Raw genomic sequence first — 19513 nt, 5'->3', positions numbered from 1 at the left:
GTGTGTGTGTGTGTGTGTGTGTGTGTGTGTGTGTGTGTGTGTGTGTGTATTGATCCATTTGTCCACTAAGGAACATCTGGGCTGATTTCACAATTCACACCCTTGCTATGGTTGCAGATCATGCATATACAAATTAGCATGTAGACATTCCATACATGTACTGGGAGAACATACAAATGAAAATCCAATGTTTTTGTAATTACAAGTTAGGTAGTTTTGATAAAAATACCTTTCTAGTTCTATACCTTTTAAGAATGATAGTCTTCATTTCCAAAAATGTGCTGTAAACAATTATTTATCCAGAGTCATATGCCTGAAACTTCAAAAGAAATAACAAGATACATTTCTTTTCCTTCTCTAAGATCTTCAAAACATCCATTAGTCTCTTGAAGGCCAGTCATAAATCCTACATTCAGTTTATCTGAAACCAACTCTAAAAGTTGTCCTTCTCACCAATCATTCTTTATACCAGTTTTTGTTTTTCAGACTTGAGTGAACACATCTTGGTCATGTGACTGAGCCTGAAAGTCGGGGAGCTGTGCCTTCTTTAGATAGTTATCAGATAGCCACTCTGACGTGAATCTCTTTCTAACATTTGAACATAACCTCGAAAAATAATGCTTTCAATATAAATCAAATTAAAAGCTCCACTTTTTCCTTCTGATTTTCCTCTTCTGGATAAAGCACACAAATGGAAATATAGCAATGAGAATTTAGGACTAGCTATTGTACTAAAAAGCAGTGTGACCTTGAACTAAACAGTTCATCTCTGAATTTTTCCTTTATTGTCTATAAAATGAGCTTCGTGGACTTTCCCTTCCTTTCTGGAAAGATGCTGTGAAGAAGCCATTGGTGAATAAGTTGTGCCTATCACCCGCATGGGAATGAGGGACTGCTAGAGGAGAAAAAAATACTGTATCATCAGAGCTAGTGAACAAAGGAAAAAGATACTCTTTCTTTGATAGGAACTCTTTCCAGCAAGCTCTGTGGAGGAATTGGAACCGTACTGAGCTGTACAAGAGAAAAATGGGATATCCGAGTAGGTGAACGGAATTCTAGCCCAAGAACTCAGTGTAAGGACCAGCCTAGGAAAAGAAAATTAAAAAACAGGGTATGTTGAGAATTGGGAATTGGTCCAACGAGGCTGAGACCTGCTGTATTTAACAAATTAAGATATAAACATCAATTGATCTTTGAAAACTGCATGTGTGGAATTCTATCATAATAAGTACTCTTTCAGCTCTAGCTCAGACTTGGAATGAATGGCAACTGAAGTTAATACCTCTGTCAAAGCAAAAGGCTTTCTTTGCCAATAACCAACTTTAAAAGTGCTAATTCATCACAAAAATCCAGATCACTCATATTTTTCAGGTACCTTACCTTAGGAAAGAAAGATTTCTTACCCATATCACAGGTTGACATCTCTTGAATCAAATTTTACAGGAAGAGATGAGTCATTTATCAAGAGCTTAATGTGGACCTATTTCTCACTTTGCTCTTTGGTGACCACTGAACTGCCCAGCAGCAGAGGGCGTGGAGAGACAATGGACGTTCAGTAGACTTTTCAGCTCTGTCATCCCAAGATCTATAGCAGGCTTCACCAACAGCCTCTAGAACCCAAGACATGTTCCTATTCTTGCCTGAGAGACTCAAAGCACTTGTCCTGAGGAGATCCAATGTCACATCCCAACCACATTGTCATTGATTAGCACATTTACTGCACTTTTAGTAGCCAGAATATATAGACTCCAGTCATCTCTTCAGTTGCTGAAATAGTCATTCTTTTCTTGATTTAAGGGAACATAGAGAGGGAAGATATGTGCAGAGCATGACATAAATATAAGAGCTCAAATATCTAATTAGCTGAAAGAATCTTGGTTCCTCTGCACCTTTGACAGAATTGCAGCTGTCAGATTGTAGCTGCAATATTTTGTGCTTGTTGCAAGATGTTTCTGAGCATGATTTAGAAAAGATGCTTTTTAATGTGAATGCCACTCTGATTTCTCTTCAGGATGCTTGAGGATGACCTGAAGCTGAGCAGTGATGAAGATGACCTTGAGCCTGTGAAGACCTTGACCACTCAGTGCACAGCCACTGAGCTGTACCAGGTAGGAGGAGCTTAGAGGCTGGATTCAGGCTTGAAGGCGGCGGGGTGGGGGGGGGGGAGAGGAAATCTGTGCAAACGGGATGGGAATGATTTTGACAAGTCTCCTCTCTGCTTTGCTTCTGTATAAGAAAAGGGAAGAGGCAAAGATGGGTATTCTGGAACAGGCCAAATCAGATCCCAGTTTCATTAGACTAAGGAGAAGCAGAGGTCTTTAAAACTGCTGTCAACCCCTTCCATTCTCCTCTCCTGGCTGTGTACAAAAACTGGTCATCAATAAGCAAGTGAGATTGTCTTCCTCTCTCTCCCTCTTGTACTACTTACTGTCATTGGGGGAAATGTCATTTGCTGACTCCAGTGTAAGGCTTAGAGCTCATATTCATTAATGTAGATATAAATATGACTGTTCCATTCACTTTTCCCAGATGTATAACTTTACAATGCAGCTGAAAATGAATAAGCTACATCTTGCAGCTTACATGAAGCTTCAGTCAGAAAGCATTTGGCAAAACTTTCTATTGCCTTTGTCTTCTTTTGTCTTTCATTATAAGTATTTCCAGTGTTTCTTATCAAATATGATGGCAAGAATGTGTTTTCAATGAGACTAAGCTTCCTGACTTTGAAAGGCAGCAAGCAGAATCAGTGATGCCTGTGTATTTTACCTGTGACAGGCATTCTCAAATGTAGGATCCTTCTAGTTGTGCTTAGACCTTCAGATAAAGAATAGAGAATTGCTTACATATAATATTAAAAACTTGCGTTGTTTTTTTTTTGGCAACTTGGATGATGTATTAATGGCAAGCACAGTGTGAATGCAGACTATACTATGCTATGCTAACCCAATTTTGCATTTTTCCCCCAGGGACTTGCTGAGTTGACAGTGACACTATACCAATTGCTCTAGGAATTTTTATTACAGGTCTCTCAAAGAATTTATTCAAAGGATTCCTACAGATAGACAATTAAGTCATGCACACTGATTGAAGTCTTTGCTTTCTCCTTTTGACCTCCTGTTTTACCCTAGAGAATAGTTTAAAGGCTCTTCAGTGGCACTATACTACCCTTGTTTCTACTTCAGGTGCAAGTCTTGAATAGGAAAGGAATAATTACTTGAAGTCAATGTTGGACATTACAAATTACCGAATAGTATAGGAATCAGATGAAATGTTTACTATTAAGTATGTGTAAACATAAACAATGAAATGATGTTATTCTGAAAAAATAATGGGTATTAATAGCCTGGTTGGGACTTGGTGGAGTCACATGATGTTCCTTACCCATGTGACAGAAGTTTTACTTCTCATCTGCCATTGTTGCAGGCATCATAGATATATCAATGCAACCCTGGTCTTTCCTGTGCAACAGTATTGAATTGTCACTTTCAAGGTAGTCATCCCAGTCAGACAGTTGTGTTGTGATGAGTCCACTGATGTTTGCCCAGAGAGTGGCTGAATTCAGAGGCCCAAGCTTCTGGGGAGTGGGGTATGTTATATTTTCTGAATACACCTATTTTATAACATTAAACCTTATGATTCTCTTTTGGTCAAATTTTTCTTGTTATGTTTCTTGAGATTAAAGGAACCCCTAAAAATGGGGAGTTAAAGCTGGAATCAATTTTCATTTACAGCTGAGAAGCAGTTATTGATGCTGTGCTTGCCGTTCAATAAAAGATCTAAAGATATAGACCCTGTGCTTTTCTTTCAATATATGTAGCCTAATCAGTCTCAAATGTTTTTTTAACAAAGAAATTGCATTGGCAGGTTTATTAAAACTGTTGTCTTTAGAGTATTAAGCTATCCAAAATTTGACATGTTCCAAAGACTTCTCATTTATGGAGTTTCCAAACTCTAAAACTCCCTCCCAGAAAATATTCATGTGAGCAAGTACATGTTTGCTTAACTGTTTCATTGGATGAGATCATGATGTTAGATTTACACAGCTCCAAACATATAGTCTATCATCTACTAGTGCAAGATGGTTTGTAATGCATAGGTGCAAATGCTCACTTAGATAAGAGCATGGTGCTCTTATGCCCTAGTCATTTCAGATTGACATTAAAAGCAGAAGAGGTTAGAAAGAGAAAGGTCACAAAAAACATAGAAATTGCCCAAAACTGCCATTATGGCATGTGAATATGAATAATGCCTTGATATTAATATAAATTAGACTGAAACCATAGATAATTTAATTTAGCCCATGTAGAAATTAAGAAAATCTTTTGTATGACTGGAAATGCCCAATTAGTAACCAAGCTTACCCAAAGGATTCTAGATAAAGCTTGGTGTGATCATTCAATGCTTTAAAACCAAAGTCAAGCAATTCCAAGTTTAAACACATTCTCATGTGTTTTTCTGAGTATATTATGATATGTAGCTGTAGCTTAAATTACCCACATTTATTTAACAGCCTAATGATTACCTTGATACTCTTTGAAATGTGCAATTAGTTCAAACCTTACTACTGGAGAGTACCAACTCGATACTAGTTGCTGAGCCGTATACCTCGAGCATGTTCCATTAAAAAAAAAAAAACCATTGCTGTCTAGTTCTTCCCCTTCTTTTGATTGTTCTATTTCGTTTTTATTGCCTGCAGATCTTTAACTACTGCTCAAAACCCAGTTTCATCCAGATTCTTGATTTTGATATTATATTTGAAACAATTGTGGGGCTTTAATTTTGGTTGGCTTGTTGTTATTGCTGTTGCTGCTGCTGCTGTTGTTGCTGTTGTCATTGTTGTTAGGACAGCAAATGATGTGAGTTACATAACAGATAAACACTTGAGTGTTCTGGAAGGTTTGAAATGTACTTCTTACACCTATGAAACACATTGAACTTTCAATTCATTAGACAAGCTAAATTGATAGCTTACCTTTAGTGTAAAAAGTTTTCTCATGAAAAAGATACATTATTTTGTTCCTTAGGAGCTGACTCTTTTACAGTTGACATTCTGTAGTGAATATATTAGTTGTGACTACAGATACCCTCTCCTGCTGTAAAGCTTCCTATTTTGTAGCTACAGTTCTCCCTCATCATGCCAAACAAGTTGTTACTTCCCCAAGGTTTCGCCACATTTCCATTTACTTTGTTATCAGCAGAAAGGCTAGGGAAGGCCTCTTCAGTAATGACATCAATTCGGCACACACAGCAAGAGAGGTCAGCCTGTCAGAGCTAGAGAAACACCAGATGGATTAGGATGAGAGCGGGTACAAAATATCTTTGATAGAGTCTTTTAATGTAAACAGTTTATCTGCCATTGCTTTCATTGAAATCCCCCACAAAATGATAGCATTTCAGCTGTTAAGATTACAGAATGTAACTGAACAAAATCCATACATTGTCACAATCAAGCTACTCAGTAATTAGAGGATGAGAGGATATTTTAATTTATTCACTAAAAACAAAAAGTAAATAGGATAACATAAAAGGTTAATAGAATAACACTGGCCTTCATATTCCCAAGATTGTGTTTTCCATTTGGCTGTATTAGCATAGAGTCCGTATTAATAAGAAACTGCTTCAGGCTTATGCAATGTGATTTTTCAATATGCTTGCGGCAAGTTTGTGACTACTCAGAAGCCCACATGCTGAATTTTTTTTTTTATGTAATTACGTCTTCTACTTTTAGTACCAAATATTTTGACTTGTAATTTCTATATAATAGAATGACTTGGGCATAGCATAGAGAGATAAATAGAAACCTAAATGCTTTATGTGCTATGTTTATTACATACTGGCTAATGTCCACAACACTTTTTGAATCACCTATCTATGAGCATTGTAAAGCCATGGACTCTTTTGCCCTTTTCTCTCTAGGACCTTATCAGATAGCAGTGAAGGTGTTTAAAGAGAAACAAGAATGGGTGTGATCCATTATGTCTGAATAGATAACTCTCACAGATGACAGGGATGACCACAGTATTTTCATTCACAATGTGAACACAGCCTCTTTTAAGATGATAGTAGTAGTGGTAGCAGTCACCTGGGGGGAGTAAGGGATCTTTACATTCCCATTTGAACTCAAGTGCCTAAAAGATGATGCATTACCTTGTTGCCCTTTGCACAGACCTTGACCTGGGAGAAGTAACTACAAATGCTCCTCTCTCTACCCTCAGCTTGATCCAATCCTCCTTTTTTTTTTTTTTACTATGGATGCATTCAGTTTCCCACTTTGGGTGGTAATGCATGATTTAAACCTGGAGGTTTCATTTTAATCATTAGTAAGCAAGGTCTGGAAAAATGTACCATGTATGCCTAAATTTATTGGAATTTCTAATCTTTTGAGTTTAATTAGAGTTCTAGAATATACTTAAAGAAATATGCACATCTCCAGTAAAAGGCTGTGTATTAAAACATTTTTCTAAATTAAAAATGTATGACTTTTGGAATTTATATACTTGCATTGAAAAATTTCCTGACGTTTTGGTTTAGGTGTCAAGCACACCTTGCTCTCCCTCCGCTAAATATCTACCGTCTGCTTGAAAAGCTGCCTGGTAGGCTTTAAACAGCAAAGATCTTGTTCTGAATTGAAAGCAGAGTTTGCCTTATTCTTCAATAGCCACATTTTCTTTTCTATTTATATATCAAGAACAAAGAGAGTAAGCTTTGTAAGTAAACAGAAGAACTGTGCAAATTTGAGATTAACTGTCAATCTATGCTTGCCATTAAGAGTACAAGTGGATAAGCAAATAATACCAGAACTTGTTGGGCTCTGATGGCTCACATTTATAATCCTAGCTACTTAGAATTCTTAGATTTGAGGACCAGGGTTCAAAGACAATTCAGAAACAAAAGTATGTGTCACTTTTAACTATAAGTAAACAGTAAAAAAAAAAAAACAGAAATGGAGGTATGACTCAAGTGGTAAAGCACCAGCCTTGGGCAAAAATATCAAGCAAGAACTCAAAGTCCTGAGTTCAGGCTTTAACATTGGCACAAGAAAAATTTCCAGAGTATATAGAACCCTGCAACTCATATTTCACATGGTACATTTGTCATAAAAGACTTTAGAACATTTGCCCAAATTTAAGCTTATTTTATTTTTGCTAATTGAAGTAGCATCAAGATTGTTTAGCCCTGAATTGTACATGGACATGTGAAATATTTTTATTTGTATTAAAGCATAGCAGATCAGACATTTAAATGACCACAAAAACCTTTCCTTCAGCTTTCTAATTGTACCAATAGATAAACAGATACAAAATAGTCATTTAGTATTTGGCATATGGAGAATAATTGATATAGCCTCTTTACCCAGAGTATAAAGTACTTCATAGGAACAAAGGCTGGACAGTATACTAGTGGTAAAGACACATCAACATCAGGTGCGCTATGATAACTCCTCATTTTTGTAGAGACAATAAGAAGTATTCTCCCATCATCACAAGCGAGAGTTTGGTTGGAGGAAAGAAAAGTGCATTTTCAAATCCAAACCTCAAGGATACAGTGACCAAATGCTATTTTTATTGGCCTCTGTAATGGGGGAAATAGACAGGTTTAGACCATATCTCCTTTCTTCACCTTTCACTCCATTTAGAGGATGATTAGTGTTGACAGATGACTTTGATGGTGGAATAAGTTAGTGTACTAATGACAGTAAATTTTCACTGTTATAATAAGCCCAAAGTTTGGCTTTAAAAGAAATTGCCAGTTGACGAAGGGATTTTGTTAAAGGCGTTTCTGTATAACACAACAGCCAACATGAAGGGTGCAAGCCATGATGGAAAACATTATCTTCTAAATCCTGTTGTTATATCATTTTGAGCCAAGGGCTAGAAACTGGCTGCCATGTTAGTGAAGTATTCATGCGGGAGTAAGTAAGACCTGCTATATAGTGGCTATTCAATCATCTATGCCCATGGCAGGCTCTTGAATGGTAAGGTGAGTGAGTTTGGAATGCGTTTAATTAGTAATAAGAAGCTAGAAAAGATTTTTTTTTTGAGATTCAAATTCAGGGTCTTGCTCTGAGCTACACCCCAACCCAGATCCTAAAAAAAAAAAGAGGGATTTGATCAAACTGGAGCCTCAGAGAGATTCACCTTACAATAGATCACCACAAAAGAATAAAAGTAGGAACTGTAGAGAAGTGGCAAGAAGTAATGAGGACCAAGCTAGGCACTAGCTATAGGAAGAGTTAGAAAGGATAGTTTATGCCAGCTTGCAGGATTGTAAATCAACTCATGGAATAACAAACACCACAGACTGCCTCATATTTGCATCGTGTATACAGCTTCATGTGCAGTGACAGGCTGGATCCAAGGATACATGGGCTTGAGGCTCAAGTCTTCTCTCAGAGACCTTAAGTTCTATTTGTTTGGAACATGAGTCCTCCAGGGCATTTTTCATTCCTAGAGTGGAGTGTTCAGGTTGTTCAGACTGTCTTGTCATTTCTGATTCGATTATCTAGTAAATGTTTATTAAGTGACTATTAGTACAAGACACAGTTTCCTCTACCTGGAGCAAACTTCGAATTTTCTCTTTCAAACTTCTTTTCCTGTCCTCACTAGTTATAGTACAGGCCTATTTCTATGTGTTCTAAGCACAAGGAGTTTTAAAAATACAATTGAGAATGGTGTTTTCATAAAGATTGTAAAGTCAGGAATGCAAGCAGGCATCCAGGCATTACCAAATGTTGAGTAGTATTTTCTCCTCCTAATCTGCCATCCTATTTGTGTGTGCTTACACTCAACTGAAACCCCAGCATACATCTCTCTTGTTATAGTCTTCCAGTGAAAACTATTTAAATACTATAATTATTAAATGTTTCATTTTTATATTTGGGCTCATGTTCTCAGTATATGCCCCTTTAATTGATTTTACCAATTCTGTGGGTATTGATTTTAGATTTTCTGAGTACCCTAATGATGAGTTTATTTGTTAATAGATGAGTATCTTTTCTGAACTTAGGTAATCAATGAAATTTACCAATACATCAGACTAGATTCGGTTATAAGTAGGTTCACAACACAGCCATGTGAAAGCTCAAGACAAAACAAAGCAAATGCAATTAATTATGATTCTGTCTTAATTTGATATTACCTAATATTTAGTTATCTGAAATTCTCTGTATGATTGATTTTTTTCCTTTTCTTCAAGGCAATGTAAAAACTATATAAAACGATACTAACAAAATCACATTTTAGGTTTAGAGTTATTACTAATTATGGGGAGAATTCAGTGTCTCTATACATAGCTTTGTAATGTGAGTACAATTGTACAGTATTTCTAGGCCATCGAATTTCTCACTTTGACAAGTTTACCATAAAGGAACCAAATTGCACCAAGTTTGTGTTTTGTAAATCTCAGGAGGAGAATAAGGCTGTAAGTCTAGATATAAAAATTCAGTGCTTGTTTCTGAGAAGCCACAAAGAAAAATTCTTTAAATTTTCTATATGGGTAGTATACAAGTCTGTGCAATTAATGACATATAATCACTCAGAACTACCTTGCCAAAGGATTGTAAACTTTGATTGTTACAGAGAAAATGACTGGCAAATCATTTTCTCCTGTTCAAATTTCATGTATATTCTGATGATAAAACTCAGTAGATTGCCACTTACTTTCCTCCTTTCCTTCTTGTTTTTGATGATAGTTTTGCATTATGGAGTTCTTATAATACTGTATGATCAATGAGCCACTTTAGCTTCAGTTCAGCACAAGGATTGTCTATGTAAAAGAAAAAGTTCTAATTTCTAGCAAGGTAGATTTAATGAGTGAGCAACTATGAGTCTGTCCTTAGCCTTATCATCCCTCCTGTAGAAATAAATTTGCTGCTTAGCAGGATATCTTGAGCAGTACAGTGCTGTTAATAAGCATGGAATCAGCTCATAAACACTCCTTAAAATCAGAGAAGAACTTTCTCCCTGGCATGCAGTTTCTCAAGATGTCCTATCATGGAAAGGGTTTACCCAGAATAGGATTCTCATGGCCTCTTCATCCTCAAGGGTAAATATTAGTAAAAAGTAAATCTGGGAGGAGGAGCTCCAAAAGGAGGGATTAACGGAAAATATGGATGATCCTTCTGTGCTTCCTTTGAGAGCAAAAAGGAGGGAGGAAAGACAGAGAGAGGTAAGGAGGGGAAGGGAAGGAGAGAAGGAATGAAGAAGGGGAGGTAGAAAATGCAGAGAGATGGAGGAAGTAATGGAAGAAGGGAAGAACAAAGGAAGGAAAGAAGAAAAAAAGAATGATAAGAAGAGAGGAAAGGAATGAGGAAGGTGTCGAATTGAGCCACATGTATCTGAAACAGGATTATATTCTTGTGTCACTTCTTCCGAAGGGGTCGGGGATTTTTCTCCTTGTATAATTTGTAGACTATTTATTTTATGCCTTAAAGGCATTTATCATTTACACACCAAAATTAACTGTTTTTTTCAAAGTCCCTTAATGTAATAATTTAAAATTATAGTAGAAGTGAGGAAGATAAATTGTGAACTGTGTCTCATCTAGCTGAAGCTCCGTGTTACTATTTGGCTTGGAAATTCCTGGTTATAAGCATGCAGGAAGATGATATTAGTAGAACTGACTGTAGCTGTGGTGATGTCACAATGATTGTGGATTAATTTCCAAAGAAAAGGAAACTTCTCTGCATAGACAGTTTTAACCAATAGCCAAGCAACCTAGAAAACAATGAATTCGAACGTATTTTCCTATGATAGCTGTATAAAAGACAGACATTTCCAAGAAACTAGTTTCAAACATAATAATGTTCTTCCTGATCAGAGAAAAATAACTCGGTCTAATAGATTGTTCCAAAATATGGAGGAGAGGCCATTTTCAAAAAGCCAGCCCCTGGATCAAAGCTAGGTTAAGCAATGCCACTTTAATTTTTCTCCTCCCATCTTCTGCCAGAACCATGTGCATCATGTTCAGTATACTTTAAAGGGAAAGTACTTGAATATGCTCCCATTATTTTATGATAATCCAAGTCTTCTAGACAATTTTTTGAATCTCAGGAGATTGGAAAAATAAATATACATCATTTCCACAGTAGTATGTCCATAAACCACTACTGTATCTTATTCTAAACCTCTTAACTTTGAGGGAGAAAACATGGTAACAAGAGGCAGTTATGAGTATGTGTCTTGTGTCCATTGAGCACCACACTGCAAGTGAGCTGATGGTAGGAAGCATCATCTTCTCCCTTTCTCCATGCAACCTGGCAGAATCTGTGTGGAGAGTGGGGGCAGCATCCCCTACATGGACTGGCTGTCATACATATAAATGACAGGTGATTTCAACCATCCAGATACATATTTCTTGATTTCTCATTTTCACCTGTTACCTCATTTCCCAGCTTTCTTCTTATTGTAACACTTGCCAAAATTCAAACTCACACGCAGATGGTGAGAAAATGACTTCTGTCTACTAAGCCAAAGAAAGGACCCAAATACAAATAGCTATTTATCTAGCAACAGAACCTGAGACTTAATAAATGAATGAGAAAAACCTTGCCTGAGACTTAATAAATGAGAAAAACCTTGCTAACTCCAACGTGTAAACTTTGGAAATGTTTTATTTTTTATTGCTATTAAGTTCATGGGGTTGGTTTGCGCGGAAGGATTCAGTATGCTGAATTTCTCATCACTTGTAAGATGAGGCATAGTGCTGGCTTTTGTATTTTCTTGATAAAAGGCAGTTACCTTTGCATTCTTATTTACATCTGCCTTCTCTTTTCCTTAGTTCCTACTTAACTCCATTAACTCCAAGATTCATAATGTTAAGTCATTAATGGATATTTTTCAAAGTTCTAAACAAGTCTGAGGTTGTCAAACTGCTTCAATGCTCTCTATAATAAATGTATAAATAACCTGGAAATAAATAACCTGGAAAAGTCTAGGAAAATGCAAGTTTGGTTCTGATTACATAATTATGCTTGAGAAATATGGGGAAAAAATCATCACTAAAACCCTCCAGGTGCTTAAACAGTTTGATAGACTGTAGCCATTCTGCCATCAGCACCCCCAGCTGTGTTGCTTAGCAACATTTTAATTCCACAAGAATCGAAGGAGATGAAATCCCTGTGGAGAGGGAAACAGAAATAAGAGGGCTGTTGACAGATGATCTGAGTTGTTTCTTCTAATATACTGTGAAGATCACTAGCTCTTTTCATGAATGATAAATGGACTGTACACAGATCAATGGGTTCAGCAACAAACTGGAACCAGACTTCATGTCTAAGGTGATGTAGGCTTAGAGCCCAGATATTTCATTTCAAGAATTGGTGTGTATTTTCTTAAAGATTCCATAGAGAAAATTGTTCTCAGTATTTGGTAGTTTCTTGCCCTTTTGTAGTGTCTGTTAGTACAAGTGATTTTGGAAATGGATACTTTGGCCTTTCTATCATAGTGAGAGTGTGCCCATATGTTAATAGTCATGGCAGTGTTAATGGTTCTCTACCACAAATCTGAACCTAGGATAGGCCTACATCATTCCTGTGCACTTGCCATCCCACATTCTCATTCCAACTCAGTCAGACTTGTGTGGGATGAGGTTAGAGTGGAAGGTGGGAGGGAAAACTCTAGTTATGCATCCTGACAATGCTCATCTACGTTTGAAAGCTTCACTAATACAGGTAACCCAATTCCCTGAGGAAAGATCATTGTCCTTTCTATCTTTCTCCTCTGCTTATATACAGCAGCCTTCCTCAGTTAGCTCCTTATGTTTCTGAAGTGCATTTTACACTGCTGATTGTTTTGTTTACTAGTTGTAAAGATTATGCCTGGCTAATGTTGTCTAATTGCATGTTTTTCTTCCATTCACAGGCTGTTGAAAAGGCAAAACCTAAGAATAATCCCATAAAGTAAGTACATTTTTATTAGCTGAAAATGTTATTTTGAGTGAACTCTGTGCATATGGGAAAATAAAGTCACAGAAGACACTTCAATTTTGAGATGATATCAGTTCATGACAATTTGGAGAAACAACAAAACAAGCAAAAAAAAAATAAACCCACCTTCTAGTGAGCAAAGACCAACTTGTATAGTTCCCTGTGTGTCCAATGAGGAAAAGCCCCAAGTCGTATCCAGTTTATATAAATTAATATGATTAATATGTGCCCTCTACAAATAGCTTCCAAATACTATTATATTAATATTCAATGAACACTACTTGAAGTCTTTAGGTTTTTCACATGCTAAAAAGATTACATTTTTAATTGCAAACTTTCACCTATGACAGACATATAAATGGTTGAAAGTACACCAAGTGATATACACCCACATGGGGGTATTTTTCACGTTGCCACCAATGCCTCACTATTCTGTTAAAGAAAAGCTCATAAAATACATTTAAGTGAGGATTTTCCAACTAACTGAGGGCTATTTCTAAGACATTTTATGAAATAATCTTAAATTCTAACAAATCATCTGATACATTGGGTCTCTTCCAGATGGGAGACTTTCAAGTTAAGAAGGAAGACTGTCTTCTCACATATGACCAATGGAAGACTTGCTCTATTTGCTGGGTTATTATAGGTCTAGTAATATTACATATCTAGGAAGCACGTGTGAATTTATGCCAACCAATTTCCATTATGTCTGATTCCAAATACTGAAGGGGGGACTGAATTGGTTATTTTTAAATTTTCTGAGAGAATGGATCAACTAATGACAAAGACTAAGAAGCTGCTTGTGTTTGGTAAAAGAAAGAATTTTTCCATGGCATGAGAGTAGCATTGAGCATAACATTAAATCCAAGACCTAGTAGATTTTTCTGAAGGGTACTATGCACATCTCTTTTAAATGCAGTTTGTCTGAGGTCATACCCTCTGTCAAGTCTCTGTAGCCTTGAGAGGGGCATCTGCATTTTGAAAGTATGTGATGTTGTAGTGCTCTTATTATAATATTTTTTAGCAGCAAGTTTTCATTGGATTACTGGCTTGGGGTTGAAATTTTCTCTGCAGCCTGATTTCTTCCTTTGTCTTTATGCCCTGAAGGCTCCTCCAGTATGAGTGTGTAGCAATAGAGGTCTTAGATTAGAGAATGGTGTTAATGAAGCGAAGGCCAGGGATTTAGTCCCTGGGTGGGCCATTAATGATCTTCCTTCTGCACAACTGCACTTCTTCCTTTCAGTCTGCCTGCGTGCCAATGAGTGCATCACGTCACAGGCTGAAAGAGCATAAATCTAGACTGTCAGTGGGACAAATCTATCCATGTTTAAGCTTACCTAATAGGAAATTAGACCCAAACTCCATCTTTGCCTGCACAGGAAATCCCATTAACACTGGGTTCTAATGGATCAGAAGTCAGGCCAGTTTTCTGTTTGCTCTTTGTGAGCACTTGATCCTACAAGCATATCATTTGTACTTCATATAAGTTATTATTAGTTTGTAGTGCAGCCTTCTATCTAATATCTAACATATTGAAAGATGTTTAAAAAAAAGACAGGAAAACTGGAAAAGCCAAAGGGTTAAGGAACTTTCTATGTTGAAATACATTTGATAATTTGCTTAGTGATGAAGGTATATAATAACAGAATGGCAACTTAGAATTGTCTTCTAATTATTGAAAATAGTGTTCGAAGTGTTAGTTTTGGTATCCTGTTGCATTTGGGCTCACAGTAGCAAACCAACGTGTACAGCATTTTAAGGAGAAAGGCTTCTCTATAACCTCAGCTCTGCCACAGAAACTCTACAGTATTACACTGCCTGACAAAACAGAAAAAGACTTTTTTTAATGTAATGATTACATTACATATAATGATCCTCTTGTCTTCCTGATACCTGCCAGAAAATTTTGGTTACACACAGTGCACTGAGACCTCACAGTAATCCAAAGGTTCAATCCATATTTTCTTTTAAAAAAATTTTATTATCAAGCTGATATACAGAGAGGTTACAGTTTCATACGTTAGGCATTGGATATATTTCTTGTACTGTTTGTTACCTCCTCCCTCATTTCCCCTCCCCACTCCCCCTTTCCCTTCCCCACCCCCCCGAGTTGTTCAGTTGATTTACACCAAACAGTTTTGCAAGTATTGCTTTTGTAGTTGTTTGTCTTTTTTTTTTTACCATGTGTCTCTCGATTTTGGAATTCCCTTTCAATTTCCTAGTTCTAATACCAGTATACACGGTTTCCAATATACTCAGATAAGATACAGAGATAGTGTAGGTACAACCACAGGAAGGGGATATAAGAAGATCATCAATAATAGAATCTACAGTTACACATAGTACGTTGAAAGTAGTTACAACAGTGATATAACAATCGTTTCCATAACATGGAGTTCATTTCACTTAGCATCATCTTATGTGTTCATAAGGGTATAGCTATTGGGCTCTTGTGATCCTCTGCTGTGACTCAATCCATATTTTCTGAATGAATGAACACAAGGCAATCAGATACATGGCACATAAAAAATCCTTCTAGGAAAATGACCTAGATGCTTGGTAATTCTATTCTACTAGTAAATTGTCATTCCTGTAATCCTAACTAGTCAGGAGACTGACATCTGAGACCATGGTTCAAAGCCAGCCTAGGCAAGAAAGTCCATGTGACTCTTATGCCCAATTAACCACTAGAAAACTGGAAGTGACACTGTAGCTCAAGTGATAGAGCGCTAGTCTTGAGCTGAAGACCTCAGGGATGGCACCCAGGCCCAGAATTCAAGCCCCATGCCCAACAAAAACAAAACAAAAACAAAAAACAAAAAAGCAAAAACAATGCATGTTTAAAATGCCCTAGTCAACTAGTATCTACCTTTTTACTTACACTTTGTATAGAAATGTTTCTATGTGGCTCTAGTTCTTTCTATCTGCTTCGCCTACAACCTAGCCCTTAATTCAGGTATAACATAAGAATTAACATTCAGTTACCATTTGCAATATGCAATGGAAAGTGTGCACAGCTTACTAAAAAGTCAAGGTCTAATGGCTTCACTAACAATTGAGGTTTGCACATAGGTTGGGGTAGATGTCCATTGGTGTGATTTGACATAGTCCCTTGGTGTAGAGTTTGGCAAACTGTTGGAAAATCAAAATAAGGACATTACATGACATAAATTCCAATGTCATTATCTATACAGAAATTTTTATAGTTCCCCAGCCATACTCATTCACTTCCATCTTATCTGTAGCTGCTTTTATGCTATAATAGAAGAGTTGAATATTTGCAGTGGAGATTTTTGCAGTATGCAGAACCAAACACATTTACTGTCCTGTCCCTTATAAGGAAAGTTTGCTAGCTACTTGTCTACCAGATCAGGTAGAAAAGTCACTAAGCCTTGTAAGACACTAAAGGTTAAACTAGTCAACACTTTCTCTTTTTGCATTCAAAACAATGAATAGATTTGTAGTGAGACTTTGCTGTATGTTCAAGAGTTTTCTTCAGATGATATTTCACCTGATTCTCATTCTGAATAAACACATTAACGTTTCACTTACTTCCTTAAACATCCAATAGATGTATGATCCATTGATGGCAATGATGCCTCAGAAACCAGTAAACATCTACATTGAGCATACCACTAGGGTTCCAAGTTGTTTATAGATGGATAGACTGCAAGAGGCATCTGCATTTTTTGAAATTCTGTTACTTTCAAATGTAAGACTAAGTACATTTCAGTTGGGGTGAGGGTAAATGACCTCCAATATCCATTTCATTTTTAGGTTTTCTACTTTAAAGGCTTCCCTTCCCTTTCCTTTCTCCCCTCACCTACTTGTTCAATTCATATTTAATACCTTCCTGGTTATAAGCATCTTTCCTCACCACAGAAAGGCTATGATACATATTAATTATACTCCATATAAGAGAGAAACTAAAGATATGCCTCAGGAAAGTAAGCACATAATGTGCCTTGATACACGAATAACATTACCCTGAAAATTAAATATTATAGCTCAGATCATAATTCAAAAATGAATGTTCTTAAGATGACTGGGACAAGGGATGCCTGGCATATTTCTCAATATACTAGAACCATACTTGCAGCAAGGCTCAATTACTATGTTAAAACCACAGTACTATAATGTGTTGGAGGGAGAGCTTTCTACCCATAGGTTGAAGTTCTATAGCAATCATATCGAAGGTTTCATTGAGACAGCAAGACCAAAGAGAAATACAGTTTCCTCCTACCATATGTGACTTATCACATACATTAAAAAAACACATTTGTGTTATTAAGGCATATGTGATAGTATACTTCTGAAAATGTGAATTGCTTTTGGCTAAAAGCCATGCACTAATAAGTGGAGATGAGTCTAACCAAGGTTGACATCTGTTACCAAGAGAGAGAAAGACAGAGAGAGAGAGAGGGAGCACAATTGTCAAACTCAAAATCCTTCCTTACTGTTACACTTTAACAACACTATGTAATGTTGTCATTGTGATCAAAATCCACTCGTCTTAGCAACTTACTATTTTACTTAACAGCCAATTCATCCTATAGATATCATGGTTTCATTACTGAAAATAACAAATAACCAAAATATATTTCTGATGATGATGCTAACAAATTATTTATTTATTCATACAATGAATGCTTACTTGAAATCTACAGCATTCTGGAAACTGCAATAGATGCTAAGGGAATTAAAAGTAAATATGAAAAAAGTAAATCTGACAAAGATTATTACCCTCAAGGAGTGTAGAGTCTAAGAGGAAAGAAAAGAAACATTTGAGGGACAAGGTAACAAACAGTACAAGAAATGTATCCACTGCCTAATGTATGAAACTGTAACCTCTCTGTAATTCAGTCTGATAATAAAAAATATATAAAAAAGAATTAAATAGATGGTAGATCAAGTGAAGAACAGATAAAGTAGGAAAGGATTTCTAGGAAGAGAGATTGTAGTACTTTTGGAGATGAGAATAGAAAGGGGGAAGAGGAGACATTTGTACCAACACCTTAAGGACTTCTGGTGTGAGACTCTACTGTGAAGTAGAGCAGGGAAGGGGAAGGAGCCCAGGCTACCCAATGATGTACAGGCTGGAAACTGTGGCTGAGAAGAAAATGATACGTTGGGGCTTTGACCTCTTTTTGAGATGAAATAGATGAGCGTAGTACACATGAATAATCAACTTGCTTCCACCATTATTCAACATAAAGTGTTAATAGAACTAGGTGGAATATTGAGTCTGATATTAGCTTATAGTATGAAATTGGATAGGTACCTCTAATTTTGAAGAAAGCAAAAATTTATAAACTTATTTTAAAATTATGCCCATTTTAGAAGACCATTTACTTTGTTTGATGTCAATTCATATATACACATGCACCATAATCATTACAAATGGAATAATCTGTAATTTTTTCTACACACATTCATATACACATGGATAGACATAATCACTCTCCTCATCATTTCTGCCTTCTACATTTATTCAGTGAAGAACAGGAAGACACACTATTAGAGTTTTAAAAAGATGGTAAGTAGAAGATAAGTGTAGCCACAAGTATAGTAGAGCCATTTGAAATAACCCATTATGTTATTTGTATCCAAAAACCGTATCTTATCCTATACTCTCAAGCATAAGTACATCATACACATGGAGCATTACAGTAGAGTTAGAAGATGTTGAATTCTGCTAAACACTATGTTTATGGAGTTGTTTCATTTAGAACAAAAAGGTTCTACCATCATAAATGTTTAACTACCACATTTCTTTCATGAAGAATCAATGTGAACAGTCCTGTAATATAGGTTCAGAGAAGCCCTTTAGAAAGAGATTCAGTTATACTCTATTTTGCCTAAGGTTACACAAATGTGTTTGGTTACTGAACATCTTTATCCAGTGAGCAAATACTTCATGGAAGACAGAAATGGATGGTCAACAACACAAGATATAACATGACCAAACATAGGCCTTTCCTCTATACATGATATCTAAAATCCAGTGTCCTAGTAATACATACAGTCACTAATGAAAGTACTTGAAGTACCTTTTTAAGTAGTCCTCATGAAAAGAAAAGTAACCGCCAAATGTGATAACACAAAAACCTCTCCTATGTTTCTGTTAGTGTCACAATTCTAAATTACTTTTAGAAATTGTAAATGTCCTCAGATGCAATGTTTAATGAAGATAAGGAGAATTTAGGAGTGTGCACCTCGGAATTTGATAGGTAAATCCCCGTGGTCCCTACTATGCCTCAACAAGGAGGCACGTTCATGACATTGGTGCCATGACACTAATGTGCTTCCTTAATTTCTACTCAATGTAATCAGCTCTGGCCAGTTTAAGGACAATGATAGCGGGAAAGCCTCTTTCTAAACAGCTACATCAAGTCAATTGGGCTCCTTTTTTATTGTACAGATATACACTGAATTTTTAGCCCTTGTCCTCACAGCTAACAAAATTTGCACAAGTCTCTAGACATCATCCTTTTCCTTGGTAATTGCAGCTGTATAACCTAGGCAATCTCAAATGATACCACTGATTCCCAAGAGTTCAGAAATACCCCCATTTTGTACCTACTGCTT

At 36.5% G+C, this 19513-nt stretch overlaps 1 protein-coding gene across 9 annotated transcripts in view; it reads left to right on the top strand.

Annotated features, from left to right (window-relative positions):
* Nucleotides 1-19513, top strand: part of Aff2 (AF4/FMR2 family member 2) — a 471554-nt gene that overhangs the window by 364595 nt on the left and 87446 nt on the right. For all 9 annotated transcript variants that reach the window (XM_048336773.1, XM_048336769.1, XM_048336764.1 and 6 more), the window contains 2 exons: nt 2012-2108; nt 12861-12898. In XM_048336773.1, coding sequence (XP_048192730.1) covers nt 2012-2108; nt 12861-12898 — 135 coding nt within the window. The remainder of the gene's footprint in view (nt 1-2011; nt 2109-12860; nt 12899-19513) is intronic.

Source organism: Perognathus longimembris, chromosome 28 (assembly GCF_023159225.1).
Source record: "Perognathus longimembris pacificus isolate PPM17 chromosome 28, ASM2315922v1, whole genome shotgun sequence".
Classification (NCBI taxonomy): Eukaryota; Metazoa; Chordata; class Mammalia; order Rodentia; family Heteromyidae; genus Perognathus; species Perognathus longimembris.
This window is presented reverse-complemented; position numbering and strand designations above follow the sequence as displayed.